At 38.0% G+C, this 26831-nt stretch overlaps 1 protein-coding gene across 4 annotated transcripts in view; it reads left to right on the forward strand.

Annotated features, from left to right (window-relative positions):
* SMC6 (structural maintenance of chromosomes 6) overlaps window positions 1-26831 on the forward strand; it is a 962009-nt gene that overhangs the window by 2629 nt on the left and 932549 nt on the right. Inside the window, exons 2-25 of one of the 4 annotated variants that reach the window (XM_051615953.1) lie at window positions 52-207; window positions 2414-2562; window positions 3278-3395; window positions 4178-4283; window positions 6269-6405; window positions 6935-6996; window positions 7443-7523; window positions 8380-8481; window positions 8673-8792; window positions 8887-8985; window positions 9871-10017; window positions 10390-10478; window positions 10952-11116; window positions 12081-12259; window positions 13296-13497; window positions 13624-13738; window positions 15821-15981; window positions 18418-18553; window positions 19447-19527; window positions 21387-21557; window positions 22909-23046; window positions 24001-24146; window positions 25151-25276; window positions 26221-26326. In XM_051615953.1, the coding sequence (XP_051471913.1) occupies window positions 2419-2562; window positions 3278-3395; window positions 4178-4283; window positions 6269-6405; window positions 6935-6996; window positions 7443-7523; window positions 8380-8481; window positions 8673-8792; window positions 8887-8985; window positions 9871-10017; window positions 10390-10478; window positions 10952-11116; window positions 12081-12259; window positions 13296-13497; window positions 13624-13738; window positions 15821-15981; window positions 18418-18553; window positions 19447-19527; window positions 21387-21557; window positions 22909-23046; window positions 24001-24146; window positions 25151-25276; window positions 26221-26326 (2931 nt within the window). In that variant the 5' untranslated portion in view covers window positions 52-207; window positions 2414-2418. Of the gene's footprint in view, window positions 1-51; window positions 208-2413; window positions 2563-3277; window positions 3396-4177; window positions 4284-6268; window positions 6406-6934; window positions 6997-7442; window positions 7524-8379; window positions 8482-8672; window positions 8793-8886; window positions 8986-9870; window positions 10018-10389; window positions 10479-10951; window positions 11117-12080; window positions 12260-13295; window positions 13498-13623; window positions 13739-15820; window positions 15982-18417; window positions 18554-19446; window positions 19528-21386; window positions 21558-22908; window positions 23047-24000; window positions 24478-25150; window positions 25277-26220; window positions 26327-26831 lie in introns of those variants that run through there. The other 3 variants (XR_007889153.1, XR_007889154.1, XM_051615955.1) reach the window with 3 other exon arrangements.

The raw sequence follows: 26831 nt of genomic DNA on the forward strand, positions 1-26831 counted from the left end.
TGGACATTAATAATTCCAACATTTACATCTTGTGTTTTCCCTTCTTTTTAGAGTGAAATTTCAATTGAACATCAGATTGATGAATGCCTGTCTTCATATTTGGCTGATGGATACATTCCAGGATTGTGCAAGTGACAATTTCCTGGTCTGAGTAATTCAAGCATAAAGGCATGTTTATGTAGGAAACTGAAAGTAGTGTAGCAACAGGTATGTAACTGAGTCATGAGTCATTTGCTTCTTGCTTTCTATGTGTGTGGCATGAAACTACAGAACATAACATGGAAATGGCAGATTCCTTGTAAGCACTTCATGGACATAATAATAACCCAATATTTGTTCTGAAAGATGAGCCATGCAGAAATATTGCAAGAATGTCAGGTGGGAAATGTATTGCATTTCTGCATTTGCTTTGAATTGTGTGCATTGTACTTAATGGAAAGAGTTTCATATTATTTTTTTTAATCATTTAGATGATATATCAAAGAAAATTTATGAGGGAATGATTAGATACTGTACTTTATAAAACAATATAGAATAATAGAATTATAGAATGGTTAAGGTTGGAAAGGACTTTAAAGATCATCAGGATCCAACCTCCCTGCTATGAGCAGGGACACCTCCCACCAGACCAGGCTGCACAAGCCCCATCCAACCTGCCCTTCAATGCTTCCAGGGATGGGGCAGCCACAACCTCCCTGGGCAACCTGTGCCAGTGCCTTCCTACCCTCATGGGGAAGAATTTCCTCCTAATAGCCAACTCAAATCTCCCCTCTTTCAGTTTAAAACCATTACCCCTTGTCCTGTCACTGCCCTCTCTGGTGAAAAGCCCCTCCCCAGCTTTCCTGGAGCCCCTTCAGGCACTGGAAGGTGCTCTAAGGTCTCCTTGGAGCCTTCTCTTCTCCAGGATGAACAACCTCAACTCTCCCAGCCTGTCTCCAGAGCAGAGCTGCTCCAGCCCAAGGATCACCTTCATGGCCCTTCTCTGGCCCCTCTCCAACAGCTCCATGTCTCTCCTGTGCTGGGGGCTCCAGAGCTGGACACAGCTCTCCAGGTGGGGTCTCACCAGAGCAGAGCAGAGGGGCAGAATCCCCTCCCTGGCCCTGCTGCCCACACTTCTGTTGATTCAGCCCAGGACACAGTAGCCCCTCTGGGCTCCAGTGCTCACTGGGGGCTCATGTCCAGCTTCTCATCTCCTCCCACCCCCAGGTCCTTCTCAGGGCTGCTCTCCAGCCACTTCTCCCCCTTTTACATTTAATGCCCCTGAATTTTGCACAAACTGGTGAGATGCATTTAAGTTGGTTGCCATCTTTCCCAGAAAGGAAATATAGATTAAATTCTAATAAACAAGGTTGTTTGAATAGCAGAACATACTCCACTTCAGAAACTTTTTTTGACATTGGAAAACTATGCAGCTGATGTCAGTTTTAGCCTGTTTTGGACACTTAGCAGTCTGTGACTTAACTACTAGCAAATAAAAAGGTTGTGCATTGCCTTTGTGTAAGCTTCTACATCAGGTGAAAGTATGTGAACTTCCACATTTTGTGTACTGCTTTGGGACTCTAAGTATGAGGAATGTAATATCTGCCTTTGGGGGAATAAAAAACATGCCCTAAGGTTACAGTTACAGAAAATGTGAGATTTTGTCTAGTCTTGATGCCTGTTGTTTCAGTTGTATGTGACTTTAGTGGACCTAGTTACTTTTGCAAAATTCATTTCTGCCCAGTCATATTAGTGCTGTTATTTGTTCATTTGTAGAGGAAATAGATCCAGGTGTTCTCTATACAGAGAATTGTTATTCTTCAATAGTAAAATTAAAGCATTTTGTTTACTGGTATCATGTTACACTGCCTCACAAAAGCAGGGTGACCGTGTGCAAGAAACAGCACAGGAATAATTCTATGAATTTAAGTTTTCCTTTGCACTACTTCTGTGTGTTCTACATAGTAATTTTCTAGGCATTTGTCAACCACATATAATTAATACATTTTCTTTTTGGATACGCACTTTAATCAGACCTGCATTGTTGCTGCTGATCATACTATGGTACTTAGGTACTTTTAACAACTTAATCTTCAATACCATTACTTAACCAAAATCAATTTTAGCATATATCCCAAACTCTAATGCACCAAGGAAAAGAGAATCAAGGTTGATTTTGTTGTTGATCAACAAGCAAATTCAAGTAGTTTACAATAATGAAGTGGTGTTCCTTTTGTTCTAATACAGCTTCTTCTTAGTAAGCTTAGGCTTAAATTCACTGAGATTTCAGTTCTGAAAAAGTGTTGCACTGTTTACTATGGCCTTACTATTTCTTTTACCAAAGTAATTAAGCTGTGTTTGTTCTAATGTCTGTAAGTATGTTTTATGTATAGAAGACTCAAACCTGCAATCTCTTGTTACTTTCATTTTTCAGTACTCATGGGTAAGAGGAAGGAAGAAAGTCTTTCAAAGCCTGGATCCCGTAAAAGGCAGAGACAAGAATACACAGATGAACACAGTGATGAGTCTAATGAAGAAGAAAAATCACAGTCATCAGCTGATAATGATTTCTCTTCACTGTCAGTAAGTGGTTTAAAAAGTTAGGAGGAGAAGATGAAAGTAAAAGTTGATGTTAAAAAGTTCTGTGCCCTTGGTTTACATTGAAATAAATGTCTTGCGTGTTGGCTTCAGTGTAACCAATATAAAAGAAACAGCAGAAGCGTTATTCCTCACTTTGGTTTCTTGAACAGCAGCTGTTCTGTGTCATTGGTTTGTTTATTTTCCCTGAGGACTTTGCATTACTAGAAAACACGGTTTTGCTGAAGCACTGGCAATAAAGTTTCCTTTCAAAACTATACTTTACCAGCTGAACAGTGGCTGTCCCACTTTTAGTTTCGTTTCCCCCTTCCTGTTATTTTTTTAAATTTCCCTTGTTCTAAGCTGTGCTAAGAATTCTCAACAATTATTCAAGTAACAAAAAAGTCTTTATGTGATGTTCTTTATTACTGCAATGACAACTATATAGAACCTGTCATCTTAATCTTTTATGTTGTATTAATTATGAGGCAGAAATGGGAAGAATTGAAACTTACTATGATCAGCTTTGGTACCTGTTTTCCTCTCATTTTATTATGGAATTGCTCTATAGCAGTCAACTTTCCATAGTGTTATGAAACCCTTCTGATTTCCTTGTGGGTTTATACCATATTGTCATTTGAATTCTCGTTGTTTTTCAAATAGATATCTGTATCTCATTAGAATTAATGCATAACACCAGTTTTAATTGCCAATTCTTTAGACTGAAGGGGAAGTTGGGATAATTGAAAGTATCCAGCTGAAGAACTTTATGTGCCATTCAATGTTGGGACCTTTTCAATTTGGACCAAATCTCAATTTTGTTGTTGGAAACAATGGAAGTAAGTATGAATTGCAGCATTTCTTTGCCAAAAAACCACTTTTGTTAATAATTTAGAAGATGTAATTTCTGTTTGAAAAAGAATTACTAGCCAGTTTCTAGGAATGGAGATGGATTCACTTTTGGATGGGAACCACACAGGTCTATCCCAGTAGTCTGTCTTAGTAGTTCAAGGCTGGTGAAAAAGTTAGGTCTTAAATTTGGAGATTTGCAAAAGATAAGGTGATTATAAATCTTCTCAGAGGTAAAGCATACATAACTATATTTAAACCAAATGTACTTGTCTGTTTGTTACTAAATGCACAATGTAGTTGTCCAAGTGTACGTCATGTAAAAACTGTTACAGGTGAAGGAGGTGATATTTATGCAAGATCACTTTTTCTGGAGACAGAATTTAAAAAATTAAACAAGGACTTTGAAAGGGAACTTAAAACCTTTCAGATAGTTGCATAAATTGTAATGTGTGTTTGATTTCTTTTGTTGTTCTTGTGTTTTCTGTGTGCTTGTAAGGAAAGGGCAATCCTGTTGGATGCAAATTGCTACATAGAGGTAACAGAAGTTTGGCTCAGCACAGTTTGGTGGTTTTTTTTGAGGGAGAGTCTTGAAACTGGTGGATGTTTTTCTAGAGTTATTCCTATCTTATATGTTTATTCAATAAAGACAGAATTTGGATTTTCAGTGCATGAATCTATAAGCAGTCAAACAAAAATCTGTAGTATGGGTGAATTGGAAAAATACTTGCAAGAACTTCTTTTTAAAAAAAGTTCAATGCTTCTATTGCAGGTGGGAAAAGTTCTGTGTTAACTGCTCTTATTGTTGGACTTGGTGGAAAAGCCACTGCAACTAATAGAGGCTCCTCACTGAAAATGTTTGTACGGAACGGAGAGACGTAAGTAACACTTCTTTAGTTTTAAGGCTGAACATATTGTTTGGTGATTGTGATTCAGGTTAGCTGATCAGTTTTCTGTTCACCTACATCTTCTCTGTTCTGCTGGATCTACCAGATTTGAATAAAAAGCATAGCACTGAGAGATGATGTTTAAACAAAAAAAGCCTCAAAACTGCAAACAAAAAACACATTTGAAGTTTTACCAGTAATTTACCAGTAGTATACAGTTATCTCTAAACTAGCTAACATAGTGATATGTCCTCTTTATTGGCCAGTTCTTGCTAATTACTTCCATGTTGTACTTCAATATCCTACAGAAGAATTGAGTTAATTAGAAAAAAATCGTGGGAATCTAGTTGTCATTTTCTGTGAGCAATGAGTTTAATTCCTTTTCTGCTTATGTGTTTGAATATACAATATAAAGACCTTAACATACAGCTGGATTATTAAACACACAGGAAGTGAATTTATGTCTGCTGCAAGAGTGAAGATAACATGTTTAGGGGAATCAGTTAAAAAAATAGGAGAGAAGTTTTAATTTTACTTAAAGCTGTAGCTCAGAGTCCAAGGCTTTTCCTTTCAGAGGTGCTTGGAGTAAAATTGTTGTCAGTACTTGCATTATTTATAATAACTTAGTGTTTCAGCATTCACTTGAGAAATGGAAAATATTAATTCAGAACTGAATCACAGAACTGTCATGGCTGGAAAGGACCTCGCAAGATCACTGAGTTCAACTGTCAACACACCAAAAAACAACCACAGCCTTGGCCATTAAAGCATAGGGACATCTAAAGCTCATCTAGTCCAACCCCCCTACAATAAGCAGGGACATCTCACACTAGACCAGATTGCTCAGAGGCCCATCAAGCCTGACCTTGAATGTCTCCAGGGATGGGGCCTCCACCACCTCTGGGTAACCTGTTCCAGTGATCCACCACCTTCATATTAAAGAAGTTTTCCTAATGTCCAACCTAAATCTACCCTTTTCTAGCTTAAAACCATTACCCTTTGTCCTGTTGTTACCTGCCCTTGTGCACAGCTCTTCCCCAGCCTTCTTACAGGCTCCTTTTAGGTTTTGGATGTCCTGAAATACCAAGTGTTTTGAATTGGTACTTGGCTTTTGAATACCTCCAGGGATGGTGACTCCACCACCTCCCTGGGCAGGCTGTTCCAGAGCCTGACCACTCTTTCAGTATAGAAATTCATTCAGAGGAAATTCCATTTCCTTTGGTCCTGTTGTTTTTCACTTGGGAGAAGAGGCCTACACCCACCTCCCTACAACTTCCTTTGAGGTAGTTGTTGGGGGGCAATGAGGTCTTCCCTCAGTCTCCTCTTCTCCAAACGAAACATCCCCAGTTCTCTCAGCTGCTCCTTTTATGACTTGTTCTCTAGACCCTACATCAGCTTGGTAGCTCTGACACCTCCATGTCCTTCTTATAGTGAGGGGTTCCAGAACTGCACATGGTGCTTGAGGTGAGGCCTCACCAGTGAAGCCACATCTCATCTTTTCTAGATCCTTAAGCATTCTGCTATAGATTACTTTGATTAGGGATGACTGTAGAATCTAAACAACTGTTTTCTACTCAGCCAGTTTGTGGTCAGGAGAACAAGCAAAAAGCAACTTGATTCTTCAGCCTAAAGATGAGGGCACTCAGGTGGGAAGGGAAAGTGGGAGAAATCTTCCACAATTATTTGCTTTTGGCAAATGATTTGTCTGAAGCATAGAAGGAGCAAACAGGTCAGTGTATGGCAGGCAGCCTTCCTGTCCACCTATCTCCAGTGCTGTTTTGACTCAAAACAACATAAATGTGTCTTGTTCTCATTGGTTTTATGACTGACCTCCAGTTGTGACCTGTCCAAGATTTGATCATTTTTGTGGAAAATTAGAATGTTCTGATTTTTTTGGTATGTGGGAATTTTTGTTTGTTTGTTTGTTTTAGATTGGGAACAAATTTCCTGTTGTCTTTATTATTTTTATGTCTTAGTTCTGCAGATATTTCCATAACACTGCGAAATCAAGGTAGAGATGCCTACAAACCAGAAGTGTATGGTAGCTCTATTATTGTGAATCAGCACATTAATATGGATGGAAACAGAAGTTACAAACTGAAAAGCAAATCTGGTTGGTGCTAGTTTGTTTTGTTCTCAGTCTTATAAGCTGTTTAAATGTTTTCATTGCTTTAAATGTGTTGACATCAGTAAAGGAGGATGTTTCTAACTCATCATTCAAAGATTTATTTATTTTTTTTTCTGTTTACCTTGGAATAAGTATTTTAGCACATCAAAAGCAGTTGTGTCAGGTTCTGCATGATGTGAGGTCATTCACTATTTGTCCTTTTGAAAATCTGCTGTGTGTTGAGGCTGAATGTAGTTTTAGACTTTTTTGAGTTTTTGCCTTTTGCCTAAGGTCTGCTACAGAGGATTTATGAGGCAAGGAGGGACTTCAATTAGAAGTCTTTCTGTACAAATACAAATACATCAAAAAACCCAGAGAAAGTCTTTTTCACTTAGGACTAAATCTGTGTTACAGAAATACTAATCTCTTTTTTTTCCACTTCCGAAGAACCACTAGACTGAACAAAAGGTTAGGATGTTGTGTGTCTCTTTACTTGGACCTATTGGTATTTTTCCTTCCTTTTATTTACCATTAGGAGCTGTAATTTCTTCAAAGAAAGAGGAACTCATAGGAATACTGGATCACTTTAATATACAGGTAATTGTTACAGTGTTTCAATGTTGTGCAATTTAAGATATTAGCACTGTTGTTACTCAATTAAAAAACAACGTTTCCTTTTACTGAATGGTAACCTCTTCCATGTTCTTTCAAGATCAATTGCAATGGCAAAAGAAAATTGAAATTTATACCTCATACAATACAGAATAGGATTCTGTCCCAGACAGAAAAGTATTTGCTATAATCTGTGCACCACAAGTTAAGTATCCTGTTAATGAAAGTCTTAGCATATGTAGGTTCCTTTTATACCTGAAGCATTTTTTTTTCTGCTTATTATTTCAGTCCTTGTTGTTGCAGAAATTTAAGTTTGTTTTACTGCTTAAGTAATGTAGGAAAGATCAAGTAATGTCCATGAAGCTTAAAATATTCAACATATTCAGCCTTTCAAAGAATATAAACTATTATAAAGTAATTTATTTTTACAGGTAGATAATCCCGTGTCTGTTTTAACTCAAGAGATGAGTAAGAACTTTTTACAGTCTAAAAATGAAGGTGACAAGTATAAGGTAAGAAGAACAGTTGAACATTTTGATTGAACATTAAAATACTGATTTCAAATTTATAGAGGTAGTATTTGGAGGAAAAAAAATCAGAATTCTTAGTCCTGGAGATGGCTGAACACATGCCTGCCCATATGAAGTAGTGGATGAATTCCTTATTTTGCTTTGCTTGCTTGCACAGCCTTTGCTTTATTAAACAGTTCTTATCTCAAGCCATGAGTGTTCTCACTGTTACTCTTCTGATTCTCATCCCCATCCCAGGAGGGAAAGTGAGCAAGTGGCTGCATGGTGCTTAGTTGCCAGCTAGGGTGAAACCATGACAGTTAAGTTTTATGGGATGGAATATCTGTTGAGTTGGTTGGGGTCACCTTCCTGGTCACATCCCCTCCCAAACTCTTGCACACTCAGCCAGACTGTTCGCTGGGAGAGCAGAGCGAGGAACAGAGGCCTTGACACTAAAACAGCTGAGAAGTGTGTGTTACCCCCATTAGCTTGGTTTTGGTCATACATCTAAAACACAGCACCATAGCAGTTGCTGAGGAGAAACTTACCTCTATCCCAGCCAAACTCAGGGCACTTTGGTTTAGTGGTAAGGGGTTGTGGGGTAGATAGTTGAACATGATGATCTTTAAGGTCTTTTCCAACCATGACGATTCTATGATTCTATGACTATATGGTTGTGGCAGTCACTCACTTGGAAAAACAAAGTTAGTTCATTACTCAGAAATACCCCAGAGTTATTTTACTTGGGGTACCATTCATCATGCATAGAGGTTGGGATGAGTGGTCTTTCTATGGCAGTTCTTTCAAGTTCACTTAGATAAGCTGCTGAATCTGACATCTGCATCTTTTTCTTTTCTAGTTTTTTATGAAGGCAACTCAGCTGGAACAAATGAAAGAAGATTATTCATCTATTATGAAAACTAAAAAAAACACATGTACTCAGATAGAACAAGGAGTAGAGGTATGTAAAAGTTAATTATTAGTACAGATTTGAGCACTGAAGTAACTATAGGAGTAAAACTACATGATTTTTATTTGATTAGATCTCAGTGACATGAAATTTGAAAAAAACCCAAATCTTTCCAAGATTTCGTCTTATATCACAGCTTTATTTTGCCCTCATGATTGAATATCTCTCTTCTTTTTTTTAAGCATCTGCAAGAACTTAAGCTGCTTTATTGTGAAAAAAGGGAACGTTTCAAAAGCATTGGGTTTTTGAATGACATGCGAAATCATCTTGAAGACCTGAAACATAAAATGGCCTGGGCAGTGGTAAATGTCTTGTCAAAATATGTTTCCTCATAGGAAACATACTTGAAATTATCCCCAGTCTGCTGTGGACATTCTAATACATGCTTCTATTTAGGTGGGTGAGATGGAAAAAGAAATACAGCCAATCAAAGAAGGCATCAGAGCTGAAGAAGCAAATGCAAAGAAGTTTGATCAGAAGCTAAAAGAATGCCAGGTATGTATCTGGTTTCAACCCTGCATCATGTGAGTTTTGGCTCCTTGACTCAAGAATAAAAATAATATTTAAACTGTGATTGTCCTTTAACTTGTAAGGTACTGAAACTGGCATGTTAGCTTTTCACAAGCAGCAGGGAACGTTCCCATTTATACACCTTTTTAGCCATCTGAAACTTAATAGTAACATTTGTATTCCAGATTTCACTGGATAATAATATTAGGACATTTTTTTTCCTGTTGTTTAGTGGGAGTATGTGTTAGTGGTTTTCATGCTGTTTCTTTTATTTCAGGTAAGGGTTATTATTTTGTCTAGGAATTTGAGTTTATGACTATCATTGCATGTACCAGTGAACAGTAATTTCCTGTTTCGTTGCTGAGAGTACTTAATTGATGCCTGTTTCTGTAATGTTGAAGCATCTTTCAGACATCTGTCCTGTAGGTTTCCTTGGGTATTATTGCCTGTAAAAAAAATCAGTGTCTGATTTCAGACGACATCTAGAAATTTAACAGACTCTTTGGATGGTAATTAAGACTTCTGTAGGCAGGAAGAAAGAATAAATTTGCCAAACATTCAGATTCACAAATGAAATAAATTTTTTGCAGAGAAACACTGGGTAGAATTATTTTGAACTTGTCAGTCTATTAAAACTTCGCTGTTTACTTTACAGACTTGGCAGTGTCTTGATTTCCTGATTATGTTCCTTTATTAATTTTCATCTTAGCATATCCATAGTGGCAATGACTTGCTTTATTCTTTTCAACAAAAGAAGAAAGTGAGACATGCTGGATGGATTCTTTTGAGAGAGAGTTCTGTAGCATTGAGGTTTTTGAAGAAAATTTTGCTTCCTTACTACTTGTGTGTCATTCTCTTTTTGGACCCCAGGTAAAAGTGGATGAAGCAGAAGAAAAGTACAAAGCAATACAAGACAAGTTAATAACAATAAGTGAAGAAGCACAAGCCCTGCATCCTCAGTGTATTTCTTTGAAGGCTGATGTGCAGGCAAGAAGAAAAGCAGTTCATGAAGCTGAGGTAAGAAAAAGAACTTCCAAAGTCCATACCAATCTAAAGCTTTGATCTTGTCCATGCTGTACCCATATATACTTCTTCATCTGTATCTAGGCTTCTGGAATCCATAGTGCAGTTCAAAATGGGTACAAATTCCTACCTGACACACAAGTGGCTTCTCTTTGGGGGCTGTAGGGTTTGTTGAGCAGTGTTAAGCTCAGGTCAAAATAAAAATGACTAAAATTTACTGTGTTATTCCTTCTTTTTCGCATTCTTGAAATTCAAGTTGTGTTAGTCTGTTTTGATGCAGTTTAGTGTTATTTCCTCAAAACTGTAGTTCTTTTCAGAATGATTTCTGGCTGGTATTTATTGAAGTGCATCCTGTTTCCTTCCTAGGTGCTTTATAATCGTTTCAAAACAGAGTTAAAACGTCTGGGAAAAGATGATGAACAGTTGCTGAAACGAATTGAAGAACTGAAAAGCAGGTAAATACAGATTATGGTGTAAGTTTATTGAGGTATGCAGGGAGTGAGCTCTTCTGATCACTGAGAAAATCTGCAGTAACAGAAAATAACTTTAGCAGGGTCCAGTTAGATATTTAAATATTTCTTATCGTGCTTCCTTGCATACCCGGATTTTGACTAGAAGGTGATTGTCTAATTAGACAGAAAAAAAGCTTTTCTTTTTTTTGTTGGTGGTGATAGAAGTTTTGTAGCTTTCATGGTGTTGTAAAACAAAGATAACTTAAACTAAAAGTGCAGGAATGTAACTGAGGAGTGCTATGTGTGATTACAAATAAAAAAGAAAATAAAATTGGTATTTATACATCTTGTAAATGCACAGATATCAAATGTAACTTTCTAATGCCTGAATCTTCGGCATGATATGGGCAATAAAGTTCATGTCACTTTTAAATCAGCAGTGTGGTTTTAAAATATTGAAATATGATCTTTTCTAGTGCTACTCAAACTTCAGAGCCTGAAAAATTAGAAAGACAAAGGAAAGTAGCACACTTAAGGGACCAGTTAAAGGCATTCCATGATGAGGAAATAATGATTGGTCAACAGATGGATCAATTTCAGCAGGCTATTTACAAGTGTAAGGAAGAACATGCTAGACTTAGGTAAGTTGTGCTTTTTGAATGTGATGTTTTTCCTTTTTTTTCACACTGTAAGAGGTCCCTTTTTATGTACCTGCATTCCCTGAGATACTAGCCTTCAGTTGGCTTTTTTTTTTCCTAGTTTATCTTAGGACTTGGTGAATTTCTGTCTTTGGCACAATATGACTGGATTTAGAAACTTTTGGAAAACTGAGAAAACTAGGTTGTCATTAAAGGTGGAAGGTATTACTAATTTAAACCCTGATATAAATCCATATTGTCTGTTTGATGTCCTTCTTTCTTCCTCCCACCATCCATCCATTATTCTCTATTCATCTATTATTCTCTATCCTATGGGCAGATTATGACTAGTACATCCTGATATGATGTTAGAAGATACATAAGACAATATAAGGAAATAGATACACTTGGGAGTAATTACTGTACCTATAGTGAAAGGCACATTTATAGAGACTTTGAAGCAAGTGGTTCAAAAAGCATTTTATTCAGTACCTGAACTAGAAAAACAAAGCTCTCTTTGGCTTTGATTGGAAACCTGAATTTGGAACAATGATTACCAGAGGGGATCATGACAATGTTACCATTTATTGTCTTAAGAGATTTGAGAATTGATGCTTATTGCACTTGATGCATTAGTTTGAAACATCTTCTATCAGTTATTGTAACCAATAGTTACTTTGTGTTCTGTTGAAGACATTTGTAGAAGACAGTGAAATTGAAGCTTATAATTAGAAATAAAATAAACTTGTTAGAAATGAAGTCTTGTAAAATTGTTGCAAAGTAGTAATTTTCTTGCTTTTTTTGTCTCATGTTCCTTGAAACTATAAAGCTATTGTTGAATGTGTGTAGGTAGCTGTACATTGAAGTCCTAAGGTCTTGGAACACTGTCCTTTTAGTATGTTAGAATTATATGGATAAAATTAAGGCTTCATAAGCTGTTGCTGCTGTAAAAATTCTGTTCTCTTAGGAGAGAAGAGTATGATGTGAAGCAAGCACTGGATGCCAAGCAGAAGCAGCTGAGAGAGCTGAAAGACAGTAAAACAAATACCTTTAAAAGATTTGGACCACACATCCCAGCACTTCTTGAAGCAGTTGAAGCAGCTTATAGGCAGGGGCGCTTTAAACACAAACCTATCGGACCCTTAGGTGAGAATGGCAGCTGAAAATGACAGTCTTGAGAATATTGCCTTGTGGGATTTATTTCATGGCTGCTCATGGAAACAGTGATCTTTTAAAAAAAACTACTTACTCTTTAAGAAGCTTCAGATATCTCTTTCTTCTGTACTTCCTGGACTAAAGGTTTTTTCCTAGTCGGTTATCTTTTCCTTTTGTCCTTTCTATCACACCAGCGATCCAACATCTGTTGTTTTTCCTCACTTTCCAGCTGTTTTTGTTAAGGTGTCTTGTTTAGTTACAATGGTAAACTTCCAATGCACCCCTCCAACTCCCCCACATCCTCTAAGCATCAGACTGTTGTGCTTTGGCTGCTTGTTCCTTGGTCAACATCCCTCTCCAGCTCTTGGACAGATTTTGTTCCAAGTGCCCAGTGGTTGATCTGCGGGCTTGTCAAACTTGAGATGTTTTGCATGGAGCAACTCAGACAGAACCAATTGAGATATTCTTGGAAAGTTTGGTTTCATGAGTTTTTTGACAAGCTCTGCCAGTGAAAGCTATTTCCAATTTGTGAGCAGGAGTAATGGCTTCAGCATATTCTGGATGTAAGTGCAAAGACCAAGTATTTAAATAGTTGGCATTGACTGCAGGGCAAGAACGTGCAAACGTGTACCACCAAAAACAGGCCATATAATGGAGATCTTTGTTTGCTTAGCCTGCAGCATAGCTGTTCCTCTGTCTTCACTCTTAAAGCATGAAATTGTTGATAATTAATCTTTGCCTTGAGAAACTGCCATAGAATTGGTACCTTCATGGAAGTTAGTAGTGACCTACCAAAGATCTTGAAAGATAACTTAGCCCTCCAGATACGTAATGTGTCTCAGAAGAGAAATTATGTCTGTGTTCTCAGGGTGGCTTGCATATATTTTGTTTCATGTAAGAAAGTTTTATTTTAGTCTCTTAAACCCCACAATGCCACAAAACAAAAATCTTGAGTGGTAAAAATGTACTGCTGAATGTTTTGTTATGGAACACAGTTCCTAAAGCCTTGTCTCTTACATCTCTTTAGGAGCTTTCATTCATCTGAAAGATGCTGAACTGACCTTGGCTGTTGAAGCTTGTTTAAAGGGCCTAGTTCAGGCATTTTGTTGTGATAATCATGGTGATGAAAAAACTCTTCAGCTACTGATGGCAAAATATTATCCACAGGGACTGAGACCTCAAATAATTGTAAATAAATTTCAGAATAACATTTATGATGTTAGTCGCAGGTAAGTTATGGTTTAACTTTTATTGCTTAGAATTGATGGTTCAAATTATTGTTAGTTGAAAAGAAGTATTTGTAAAAAGAATCTCATGTGAGCTTTATGAATGGTGGTTTTTCTTCTTTTCCTCAGAGGAGTTTATCATCCAGAATTCCCAACGGTTCTCACAGCATTGGAAGTAGATAATGCAGTGATTGCCAATTGTTTGATTGAAGCAAGGGGTATAGAAACAGTCCTGCTGATTAAAGTAAGGCTCTGCACTCCCTGTTGGTCTTTAAAGAAAAGTGTTTTACCTTTGTATGGGGCATATCTAAAACCTTCACTAATAGTGTCTATAACATAGAGAAAGATTTCTTGGTTCCCCCATCCCGAGGAGAGCGAAAGACCCTGATGCTCAGCAGATCCTGGCTGTGTCAGTTCTCAGTGTTATGGTGCAGAACACACACCTGCCTTTCCCCTTCTGGGCTCCTGGGAAGGCCCTCTTGGCCTCCAGTAAACTGTCAGTTTCCCACTGCAGACACTGGTTTCTGTCATGGGCCAGACAGAGTAAACTGACAACCCACAGCGGGTTTAGATGCTGGTTTTTTATGTAAGAATCAGCAAAATTAGAGCTGTTACTCTTACTTACACACCCTTGCTTGTTTCCTTCCCCCTGCCAACACAACCTTCATGGGTCTCAACTTCTGTCCCCAGCAGAGAGGTCACTGCTGGTAAGGAAGGTCAGGCAGAAAATCTGCTTGCACCTGTTTGGGCTGTTACTGGCTGTGGTCCCTGGGCATTCCCTGGGATTTGTTTCTGCAAATCTCTTCTTGTGTGTTTCCAAGATCTCCTCTGCCCATTTCTGGGATGTTCACCAGCACCTTTGTGATCCTCTTAAGTGCTCTAGTTTCCCAGTCTAAATAGTCCATGTGCATGTGACCAGCCTCCAAACTGCTGTCTCGTGTCTCTGAAGTAAGTGGTGGGTTCAGGATGTGTCAATTTTGTATAGTCCAGGTATACCAAAAGGTGCAACCAGTCCGTTGTGCCTAGCAGCTGGTAGCTAGGTACTAGTTGTAGCTGTAGCAGGCTTGTGCCTGAGAGTTCCAAAGCTGCCCTTCAGATATTCAGCCACCCACTCTGACATGAAATTATCATCCATCTCTTAGCATTCCCAGCCTAATTTATTTTTCACATACCACAACAACCAAAGCCTCTTTGGACTCTGCGGTGTTAAAGCATTTGAGATGAGAGAGTGCAAAGAAACATGATTGTGGGTAAAGCCTGGTAAAATAAATAGGATTGGAATGAAGTGACTAGCAACTGGCATTGAGTTAAGGTTACATACTATTTTGATAAGAATCTGTTTTTTGATCATCATAAAAACATATTAATGAACTGTTCTCTGCCATTTTATGATTTCTGATCTTAATTGATTTTTAATTTTCTGTTACTACTGAAGACACAAGCTGCAGCAGATAAGATTATGGGTAAAATGTTCACAAATAAAAATAAGATGCATACATTTTTATTTAAAGAAAGCAGGATATTCTATATGCAGCAGAACTGATGATAGTTACTTTTTGTGGATTTTGTTTTTCTCCAAAATCACTTGTCCCAGTTTGCCCTCTGATATTGCTGCTGGAAAGGAGGCAGTTTATGGTCTGTCTAGTGCAGAGCTGACTGAGTGTTTGCCAAGTGTAGCTGCTGCTGGGTGGAATAAATAACAGTGGAACTTTCTAGGCTCCTGTCATGGCAGCAGGGATAGTTGTGTCCTTCTCCCTATGCCTGATGTTTTCATAACATTCCTGTCTTTGAGCTTTACCTGAACAGTTTCATCTGAATCTGAAAGAAGCTGAATGGGTATTGTGTGGAAGAAATGCTGATTCTGAATGGGTAACATGACTGCCTTGGACAAAGGCACTTTTACCAGCATGTTTCCCCAAGCATTAATTGACTATTGTTTGATGTACTTCACAGCTCTCTTTGGAACGTTATGTCCTGTGTGTCTGTTCCCCTTCTGACAGTTAAATATACCTGTGCATAGTGACCTTTTTGGTCTGTGATCTTTTTCCCTCTGGCAAATTATAAGGGGCTGATTAGACTATGGAACTTAAAATTGAGATAACTTTGTAATGGAAGAAAAGAAATGGGTAGCTAAACTAAGTGGGTGGATTTGGGGAACATAAATATCTTAGTCAACTAAGAAAAGGAAATTCTTGACATTATAGATTTTTCCCACATTCTTTAATTACTGTATTTCTCATTTTTTTTGTTAGGAATTGAAATTATTTCTGGTCTTTAATTATGGTTGCTTTTCTATTGGTGTAAATAAGGCCATTGCATTTTTCAGAGTAGCCAAAAAGCTCGTGAAGTAATGCAGTGCAATCGACCCCCCAAAAACTGTAGAGAAGCTTTCACTGCTGAAGGTGATCAAGTGTTTGAGAAACGATACTACTCTTCTTTTTACGTCAGACCCAAGTTCCTAAGCAAAGATGTTGAAGCAGAAATCAGGTTAGCATCTTGTCCTGTTGTATTTGTAAAAAGTGCACTTGATGGTGTGAACAGTGGATTTGCATATTTGTCTCTTTGCACATGCACTACTCTCCAGTCTCTCCCTTTCCTTCTGAGATTTACACTTCCTTTCTGAGAATTCTGGAAAACCTTGTTCTTTCACTGCCCTTCTGTGATAGGTACAAACCTGAGTTGTACCTAGATATTCTTCAGCTTGTGGCATGTAGCTCTCGCCCAGCAATTAGGGGTTTGCTGGGCTAAATACTCCAGGAAATCTAGCTGCCTTCCTTTTTATTTTACCCTTGCTGAAAAAGATCATGGAGTCAGAGCTGCTTCTGTAAAAATCTAATGCCTGAACAGTGGTAGTTGTAGTTTACTGCAAAGGAAGCCTGATTTTTCAAACCAAAATCATGTTGGCATGCATAGCCCTACTGGTTTTAAACTTTGCATCTGTGTGTTCTCAGGATTTTAGATTCCCTCATGTTAGGTGTCTCTGATAAACTTTTGGACTTCTTTTCTCTCTTTCTCTCTTTCCATTTTATTTTTTAGTTGCTTTTTTTTTCACCTCATTACTTTCAAATGGTAGTTTAAAAAGCCAAACATTTAGAAGAAGTTGGAACTGTCACAAAGCACAGAATCACAGAATGGCTTGGGTTGGAAAGGACCTTAAAGATCATCCAGTCCCAACCTCCTGCATGGGCAGGGACACCTCCCACTAGATCAGGTTGCTTAGAGCCCCATCCAACCTGACCTTCAACACTTCCAGGGATGGGGCAGCCACAGCTTCCCTGGGCAACCTGGGCCAGGGTCTCACCACTGTCAACAGTGAAGAATTTCTTCCTAATGTCTCACCTAAATCTATCTTCTTCCAGTTTAATGCCATTACCCCCTGTCCTATCACTGCATGCCCTTGTAAAAAGCAAATTGCTTACAATAGCATTTTATTTTTAGGCTTAGAGTATATTACAGACATATTAAATAAATATTTTCATTTCAGTATTGATTGTTGATAGTGTGGACTGAATTGAATGTTAAAAATGTATTTCTGCAAACTGAAAAGTTAGTGTTGTGGTTTATCCCCAACCTTCAAGTAAGCCCACTCCTTCCCTCCTGGTGGGACAGGGCAGAGAATTGGAAAGTTAAAAGTAAGATACTTGTGGGTTGAGATAAAGACAGTTTAATAGGTAAAGCAAAAGCTGCACACACAGGCAAAGGAAAAGAAGGAATTAATCATCCACTACTTCCCATGGGCAGGCAGGTTCAGCCATCTCCAGGACAGCAGGGCTCCATCCCATGTAACGGGTACTTGGGAAGATAAACACCCTCACTGCAAACGTCCCCCCTTCCTTCTTTCCCCAGCTTTCTGTGCTGAGCAGGGTGCCCTGTGGTGTGGGATATCCCTTTGGGCAGTTGGGGTCAGCTGTCCCAGCTGAGTCCCCTCCCAGCCTCTTGTGCATCCCCAGCCTACCTGGTGGGGTGAGGAGCAGAAAAGGCCCTGGGGCTGGGCAAGCCCTGCTCAGCAGTAACCAGAGCACTCCTGGGTTATCAACACTGTTCTCAGCACAGGTACAACACATGGCCCCAGAGTAGCTGCTATGAAGAAAAATCACTCCATCCTAGTCAAAACCAGCACAGTCAGTTAACTGTGCTTTGTTCATGCCAGTCTCTAATGAACTTCACTCAAAGGTTATCCTGACTTCTATGAGTTATCAGGATTTAGTTGCTATGGGGGAACGATGGAGCCCAGTGAAAATGGAAAAATGTCTTCCCAGTTCACCCCCCTTCAGAACTTAGCCTGAAGCAATGATTCATTTCCCTGAAACAGTATGTGCATTTTCTTAAGCACTGACTGTGGGGTCAGAATTAATCTGTCATTTTCATGCATCTACAGCAAAAGTTGGATTAGACACTTGCATTAACTTTGTTTTGCATTTCAAATAGTTTTACCATAAACTGAAATAATTAATTGTGAAGATCTCTGGACACCACCTCTTGTAGAAGGGGAATGATGAGACTATGTAAGATACTTTGTTCACATGTCCTAGTCAAACTATTTGTTTTCTCCCAAGATGCAGTAGTATTTTTAGAAGTAACACCCTAGTGTAGTTCAAACATTTGTCCTGTTCACCAAAAATGCAAACAGAGGTTACAGGTGTTTTAAATGAGGTGAAAGGTTTATCTGCCAGGCATTGAACTAGGACCACCAGGCAGCTCTCTGCTGTTTATTAGCTACAAGTTCTGCTGAAGAGTTTTGGTGTTTCTTTATTGATTGTTCAAACCATCTAATGCCTAACAAACTTCAGGCATTTTTTTCAGGGGATGGGGGGTGCTTTTTTTACTCGTTGTCTTGTTGTGCATTTAATTTGGTGTATTTCTCTGTGTGTGTAATAATAAATGTGTGTAATGTATAATATTCTGATTTCACTTTTTATAAAGTCACTTGGAGAAAGAAATTGAAAGCAAAAAGGAGCAGGTGGCAGCATCTCAACAACGTTTGTATTCCCTTGAAAATGAGATGAGGCAGAATGAGGATCATCTTCTTAGCCATCGACGATACCAAAAAGAGCTGCAGGTAAAATAGGTACAGAGTTTATTTTTAGAGAGTGGTCAGTCTTTCCCTATTTCATTTTGACTTCTGCAATATATTTTGAGTGGATGATAGTCTTTCATGTTTATGGTACTTCTGTTGTTTGCATTCATGTTGTTTGTTTTGTTGTATGCTTGCATCATTTAGGGCAGAATCAGGTCACAACAATCCTAACATATGTTGTTGTTTCTGGATGGTATCTTTTTGTGTTTGTTTTCTTCCTCCTCTTGTGCTGAATCTTACAAATGACTACTGCTTTTTTTGGCACAAGTAGGAAGTTTCTGCAAGTTTCTTTTCCCTGCTTCCCTCTCCTTTATTTCTGTTGAGCCTTGTCTCTTCCTTCCTCGAATCTTGTTTCTCTTCATGTTCTTAATTTGCATTTTTAACCCATTTTAATATGCTAAATATTTAATCTTTAAGGTATTTTTAATGTTAATTTCTATAGAAACCATTTAACAACTTTTAGTCCTTTCTTTTAAGATAGTATATCTATTTGTGGTGGTCAATGATCTTACATTTAGGCAGTGTAAGATAATACATACTATATAAAGTTATATTCAGTAAACTACAAATAAGAACTAGCAAAGAAACTGCACTCAGATTTCTGAGATCAGGATTTGAAGGAAAAATAAAATATATTTTATTCAGTTGTCATGTTGAATGGAAATACAGTAATAATGTAATGATTTAAAGTCCCTGTCTTTCAGAACAAGTTGTATCTTATAAAGTTTAATCCTTAGGTAAATGGGAAGAATTGTCTTTTGTACTAATGAAACTAAAAGACAAACTATATTCCTTTCTGTGTTGACTAAAATGAACAAATGTGAACTTTTCTCTTTAGATAAGCTTAATGTTATTTGTTTTCTTTTTCTTTTCAGATAAAAATAAGAAAAACAAATGCAGAAATAGCAGATCTTGAAAATATGGAAGAACACCAGTCAGTGGACATCTGTACATTAGTAAGAACAGATTATCAAATTATGTCTAATAAGGAGATGAAATAAAGTATTTTAATGCTGGCAGTGTTATGAGTCAGGCAAATACTGTTGGTTTTTAAAGTAGTGTAAAGCTGGATAAATAGTGAAGAATGTAACACTTCAGAGAATGTCTATAATGATGTCCATGGCATGGTTTCGTTTACTTTTTGTGAGTTTTTGTTTGGTTGTGGGTTTTTCTTTTTTCGCTTCTGCCATTTTTTGAACCAGTAGCACTGCAGGTTTATGGAAGGCAAAGTGGTTGTGAAGGAATATTCCAGACATTTCAAAGAATCGTGGAATTGTCAGAGCTGGAAGGGATCTCTAAAGACCATCCAGCCCAACTCCCCTGCTAAACAGGATCCCCTGGAGCACATCACTCAGGGCTGCATCCAGGCAGGTCTGGAATATCTCCAGAGAAGGGGACTCCACACCCTCCCTGGGCAGCCTGTCCCAGGGCTCTGCCACCCTCACCATAAAGTAGTTTTTCCTCATATTTAAATGGAACTTGCTGTGTTCCAGCTTGTGCCCTTTGCCCCTTGTTCTGTCACTGGCAGCTACTGGAAAGAGTCTTTCTTTACTCATTCTGGACCTGCAGTGCTGTAGGTTAGAGGTCAGAAGTGGCACCACCAGAGCATGGGTCAGGAGCATAGGTTACATCACAGCACTGCCACTCTGCCCCCACCCCATCATTTCTTGCTTTACTACAGCTTCACCATGCACAAGTTTTAAAGTTCATGCAAAAATGTTTGATAATCTGTTGTGTTTTGTATGTTGGTGGCCACGAATTTCAGTTACTGCTCTGTAATAAACTAATGTATAGGTGGCCAAGATCTGAATTCTGGGAATCATGCTCTTAAATGTTGATAATAATCCCAACTGCAGTTGTTTCAGTTAAATTCCATGCCAGTTTTCCCACTATCTTATCTGTGATCAGCAAGAGGCTAAGTTACCCAGAATGACTTAATTTTTTGGTCACTTCTGGTGGGGGCAGAAAGTCACACTTCTTCACCAGTCTGTCTTTCAGGGTACACATGTGTACATATAAGTAAACATTTCAAAATTACCTCAAAATGTAAGGGGTTGGTACAGGTTCTGTAAGCTCTTCTAAAGTTTTCTTTCTAAAGTTTTCTTTCTTCTAAAGTTATCTTTTCCAGATAAGCTAGTTCAGTTAGTTTAAAAAAGAAGTGTAGCCTTTTTCAAGGGCTGAGTGAGATGGAAAAATACTTCATTACCTTTTCATAGGAGAATATCTTTCAATTTGAAAAATATTGGACTTTTTGAATTTTTACCATTGCTTCTGATAGTGGTCTTATGCAGCTGGTAGATTTATAGATTTGCTTCTCCTTATTCTTTTCTTGGAGTTTTGTTGTTTTTCTGTTTCCTGTACTTCCTGACCACTACTGTGTATCAGTTGGTATTCACTGGGTATTTGTTGTTCATTGCTACCTTGGTTTCACAATTGTCTGATTGTAAAATGTATCTCAGCAATCGAGAGTTTCATTCTAATATTTTTTTTTTAATATTTGTCATTTTGAATCAGAAAGTGTGTATAATGATCATTCATTAAGAGTGGTATGAAAGTCTAGAGAACAGTGATGATCCACTGACTCTTCCTGTAGTACTTTGTATAGTATCACAGATCCAGAGGGAAGTTACTTTGTTCTCCTGTATAAAAAATCACAGTCGTAAAATATTGTCATGGCTAAGCCTTCAAAAAATCCTAACCCCTTTGGTCTTTTCGTGGCAACTCCCAAATCAAGTCCCTGTTTCAGTCACATCATTAGGAAATTCCACAGACATATCTCTCCTTTTTTATTCTTCATTTTAATATATTTTGACAGGAAGATGAAGCTGAAGAAAATAAGGGTAAGATGGAATCTGTAAAAAAAGACATGCAGAAGCAAAGCAGAAATATGGAAGAACTGAAAAACCTTCTTCAAGTAGCTGAAAAAAAATTTGAAGAAATGAAAGAAAAAATTCATCGAGTGGAAGAAATTGCTGGTCCAATTAAGGTACCAATAATTTCATTTTGACTGCATTTTTAATTCATTCACTTTGTTTGGCAAAGGGGAATGAAGTTAAAAAGGAGGCAAGAGAAAAGAGTGTGCTCCTTCCTGGTATATTTAAGGTCTACCTATGAAAATGGAAATAGAGCATTTCATCTAGTGATAGGACAAGGGGTAATGGTTTAAGTCAGCCCAGTGAAAAACAAGAGCAAACAAAAAGAGAAAGGAAACAGAGAAACAACTGATAAATATATTAGCTATAATGTATCAAATGTGGAGATTCTAAAGGTATGTTCTATTTGAAAAGAACTGTGTAAGGAAGGAGAAATTATTTATTCAGAATATTAGAACATTATTGGTTGTTATGAAGTGATAGAGGGCAACTCCTAAACTCCTGAAAGTGTTTTAGATTAGATGTACTGCTGTGTGTTCTACAGTTATTTGCTGAACTATTGGCATAGAGCAAGTGGTGGCTTTAAAGCAGGATTAGGAAAAGGTAAAAGCATCCTTTATGGTTCTCAGTGGTTGGTTTTCTTCTTTGTTATTTTTCCTTTGGTATTTGGAGTGCTTTTTGTCATTTGTGTTTGGTTTGGGGTTATTTTTTTAATGTTGTGTTTTTAAGATAAGTTGACAGGGAAGAGAAATAAAGTTGTCTTCTAATTGATATAATTCTTAATAGCCTCTTTGCTTCTCTGGAAGGGTTTGATGTCGTTTCAACTGGATCAGCATCTCCAGTATGGCAGTTGCTATAGTCTGTACCATATATATATATATATATACACACACACACACACATATATTTATAGATATATATATGTCTATATAGCAGGACACTGAATTTTTGCACAGAAATGCAGTTCTGTATACACACACATTTTTTTATATATATATATATATGGACACTGAATTTTTGCACAGAAATGCAGTTCTGTATACACACACATTTTTTTTATATATATATATATATATATGGACACTGAATTTTTGCACAGAAATGCAGTTCTGGGTGATGTCACACAGGCATCAGAAGTTCTGGCTAGGGTGTAGTTCAAAAAATACATTAGTTTTTGGAGGTTTAGGAGAAAGGATGGCTTTTTTCCAGAGATTAAAGTATCTCCTCAAGATATGATTCCTAAAACCACTGCAAGCTTTTAATATGTCCCTGTCAGAATTGAATGTAGACTTTCTGATAGGTTGCTCTTAAAGCTTCTGGACTTCAGGAGGAGTAGTCTTACTGAAAGCAAAATAGATTAGACAGTGTTAAAAACCACATCATTACCTGTGATAAGTCAGCAAACATTAGAGAGATGCTTGGGAATGTACCCCAAACAGCTCCTATCTTGATTTATTCCAACAGGATGAATTAAATGAGGCTGACTCAGAAGTGGGAAGCAGCAAACGCCGTTTGCAGCACTATCAAGACAAACAGAAGGAACACTTGGTTTGCATAAAAAGACTTAAAGATTTACTAGCTGCCAAAGAAAAAGAATTAGAGGTAGGTGTGAGGTTCTTGCTTTCTTGAAGTCAGACAGTTATCATCCTTCTAATATGGAATAATAAATCATTCCACTTGTATAATATAGACCATATTAATACTTGGCTACACTGAATGTTCTCTCAGCTGTGTCCTAAGCTGACTGACTACATCAAGTAAAAGTAATTTTGTATAAATAAATCAAGGCTCTGGCAGAGCAGCATTTCTGTCTTGACAGATGAGTTAGGGGTTATCCGTCTAGGACTATTTCTTCTGTATTTTGCAATGAAAATATTAAAATTACTAAACCTTAAAATCTGTGTTTGAAGTGAAGCTGAATAATACTGTTTTGGTTTTTTAGATGCTATGTTTTTCCTTGTACAGACCTTATACCTGATCTTTTAAAGACTTGTCTAATCAAGCTGTATTAACCAACTCTGAAATCACATCCACAAAGACTTTTGGAAGAATATTTAATTACTTTTGGAGCCCTGGGACAGGCTGCCCAGAGAGATTGTGGAGTCTCCTTCTCTGGAGACTTTCAAGACCCACCTGGACATGTTCCTGTGTGATCTGCCCTGGGTGTTCCTGCTCTGACAGGGGGGTTGGACTCCATGATCTTCAGAGATCCCTTCCAACCCCTGTGATTCTGCGATTCTCTGAATATTTAAATATGGTGAATTTGGTTCCTTATATCTGTATTTATATCTGTATTAGCTAAATAACTGTGAACTTATTAAAGATCTTGGAAGGATACAGTTCTTACAACTGAATTAACTCCCTACCTATAAATGTTGGTAGTGAAGTTGTTAATGATAACTAGGTTTGCTGTGCTAAGTACACAGAGGACAATACAAAAACATTCTTCTTGCCTGGAGATTTTTCCCTAGCATAAAATATTTATTGTGAAGGCTAAACAGATTTTTTTAAAAAAACAACAAACCTGTAACAATGGAGTTTCAAACATTACTTTAGGAAAAAACTGCCCAAGCCAGGCAAATCTACTCGGAGCGCATCGAGGTCAGCAGGACTGTGAAGAGTCTTGATGCAGAAATGAACCGCTTGAGAGAGAGGATCAATTCAGAAAATGTTCGCCATGGAAACAGAGAAGAAATCATACAGTAAGTCATCTTGAATGTCTGAAGTAGTTCAGGTAAGATGGAAAATATAAGGGAAAGAACACGCTTTTTTTTTAATGACTCACAATGCATGTATGTATGTTTTTAGTGCTGTAAATAATGTGCAAAGGTTTGGAAATGTGCTGTGCTGGTTGCTCAGTGCTGAACAGGCTTAGGAGTGTTGGTCTTACTAATGATTTTAGGCAGTGTCTGTACTGTAGATATGAACTTTTTACCAGGGTGTGTAGTGAGAAGATGAGGGGTAATGGTTTTAAACTGGAAGAGGGGAGATTTAGGTTGAACGTTAGGAAGGAATTTCTTTACTGTCAAGGTGGTGAGATCCTGGCCCAGGTTGCCCAGGGAAGCTGTGGCTGCCCCATCCCTGGAAGTGTTGAAGGGCAGGTTGGATGGGGCTTGAAGCAACCTGGTCCAGTGGGAGGTGTCCCTGCCCATGCAGGGGGGTTGGAACTAGATGATCTTCTAGATCTCTTCCAACCCAAACCATTCTATGATTCTATGAAATTACCAATAATCAGATCCCCTCTGAGTGCTTAGAGTTGTGCCAGTTATGGCTGCATGGTGTGAACATGACCCACCATTGCTCTGGGATGCTGTGAGCACTGAGCACACTTCTAATCTGAATCAGTAATGCAGAAGTTGAGCAATTACTTGAGGCTCTGACTTGAGTGTATTTAAGGAATCACTCACCTTGGATATTCCTGAGCATGGGGAAGCCCAGTAATTTGTTCTCCTCGGTGTAAGAGTTTCCTTTCAAAAGAACTAAAAATAGAAGTAAAATTTATTTTTTACTGATTTTAATTTTTTTAAATAACACTTAATGTTCATTTATTGTACTTGACTCATCAAATGCTTCTAGCTTTAACTTTGGCCTCACAAGACATTTTTTTATTTGCTTTGATAATCAAGTTGATTTTCAGCATTTGCAGCAATGGCTTTGGGTTTAGTGTAATGCATGTTGATCCTAAACCTTCTGTTAATTAAAACAGGCAATTTCATGATGCAAAGGAAAGATATGAGGATGCAAGCAGTAAAGTAAAGAATTTAAAGAAATTTATTAGGCTGCTGGAAGAAATAATGACACAGAGATTCAAAATATATCGGCAGTTCTTAAGGTGAGTTAATTTTACTGGAAGTTCAGCTTTCAGGTAAACTGCCATGTAGATGTAAGTATGTGCCCATATTTCAGGGTGAACAACCTGGAGCAGACCTGTGAGGATGAGGTATCTTTAAGGCAGAATTCACAGCAATATTTCCAATCTCACCTTGCTTCCAGATCCAATACTATTGTGCCTAACAGTTTGGAGGCAGTCTGGACTGACAGCTGGAAGAAGAGGATGAGTGGAGGCTCTGTTTTGCTTCCCAGCAAAGGCCTCAACTGCTGACTTAATCCAAGGCAGTTTTGGTTCTGTGTTTCAGGACTGGTTTTGGTCAGTAAAACATGACCAAGAAACTAGCACTGAAATCAGCTGGACTGTTGCTCGTTTTCATCGAGTGCTGTGCTCAGGTGTTTCCATTGTGGGCCAAACACTTCTCTCTTCTGTGCTGAAAAATTACCAAGATCTTTATTCAGATTCTGCCGTTTGACAGCTGCTTCTGTTGTGGAGTGTCCACACTGGGAGTGCACCCCTTCTTTCTGGCTTCAGTGCCTTAGTGTCCTGTACCTATCAAGGAAGATTTTGTGGTGACTTCGCTTCAGAAGGACTGTTGGTCTATTTTCCAGTGCTGTCCTTTATTGCCTGTCATTCCCTTCAGCAGAAAAGGAGGGATATCTGTGTTAGCTCTACTCTGTGTACTTTTTCATCTGGGACTTGGTGGGTGTGCCAGTATGATCCTGAAAAGTAGTGATGGTCAGGAGAATCCCAGCCCTTGCAGGTGGAAGCAGGGAACGGTGCCCATACGTGAATGAACAGAAGCAGCATTGATTGGGAAAAATGTTATTAATGGAGCAAGGCTTGGTATTTAGGAATATGATGTGGATAAAAATCTGTTGTCACTTTTTAGTGTATTATAAAACTTACTGGCCTAATGTTTGTTTGCTTGATTTAACTGATTTTAGGCTCCTTTCTTTACGATGCAATCTCTACTTTGACCATTTATTACGTATTCGAGCTTGCTCTGGAAAAATACTTTTTGATCACAAGAATGAGACACTTTCAATGACAGTAAGTTACTTTACATGACTTCAGTTATCAAAATATCTACTGAATTGTTATTACTATTTTTTAATATCAGTTGCTAAAACATGCAGTGCAAAGGATAGAATGAATTGTTCTCCCCTCTCCGAAATGTGATATACTGAATTATAGGATGTTGTTGAAGTAAGCAAGAACAAACAACATATTTCCATCTTATCTTGCTAGGTTGCATGGAATAAATTTCAACCTTTGTCTTATGCTAAGGATAAGAAATCACTAGCAAGTCATCCTAATCAGTCTTTCAAAATTACTAATTCCTGTTTCACTGATAGGAATTTGGCCTTTATTTGAGTGATTGTATAACGACTCTAGTTGTTGTTTAAAAAAACTTCTCATGGCTGTAAGCTTCAAGATTGTGTTTTTTCTGCATCTCTTTTAACATTCTTCCCAGGGAGTTTTAGTCATGGGGGTATTTACTTGTGTTTCTGTGGGACACTTCATTTTTAGAACTTGAGGGGGACAAATGTGTAGG

This window comes from Apus apus, chromosome 3, assembly GCF_020740795.1.
Source record: "Apus apus isolate bApuApu2 chromosome 3, bApuApu2.pri.cur, whole genome shotgun sequence".
In the NCBI taxonomy this organism is placed as follows: domain Eukaryota; kingdom Metazoa; phylum Chordata; class Aves; order Apodiformes; family Apodidae; genus Apus; species Apus apus.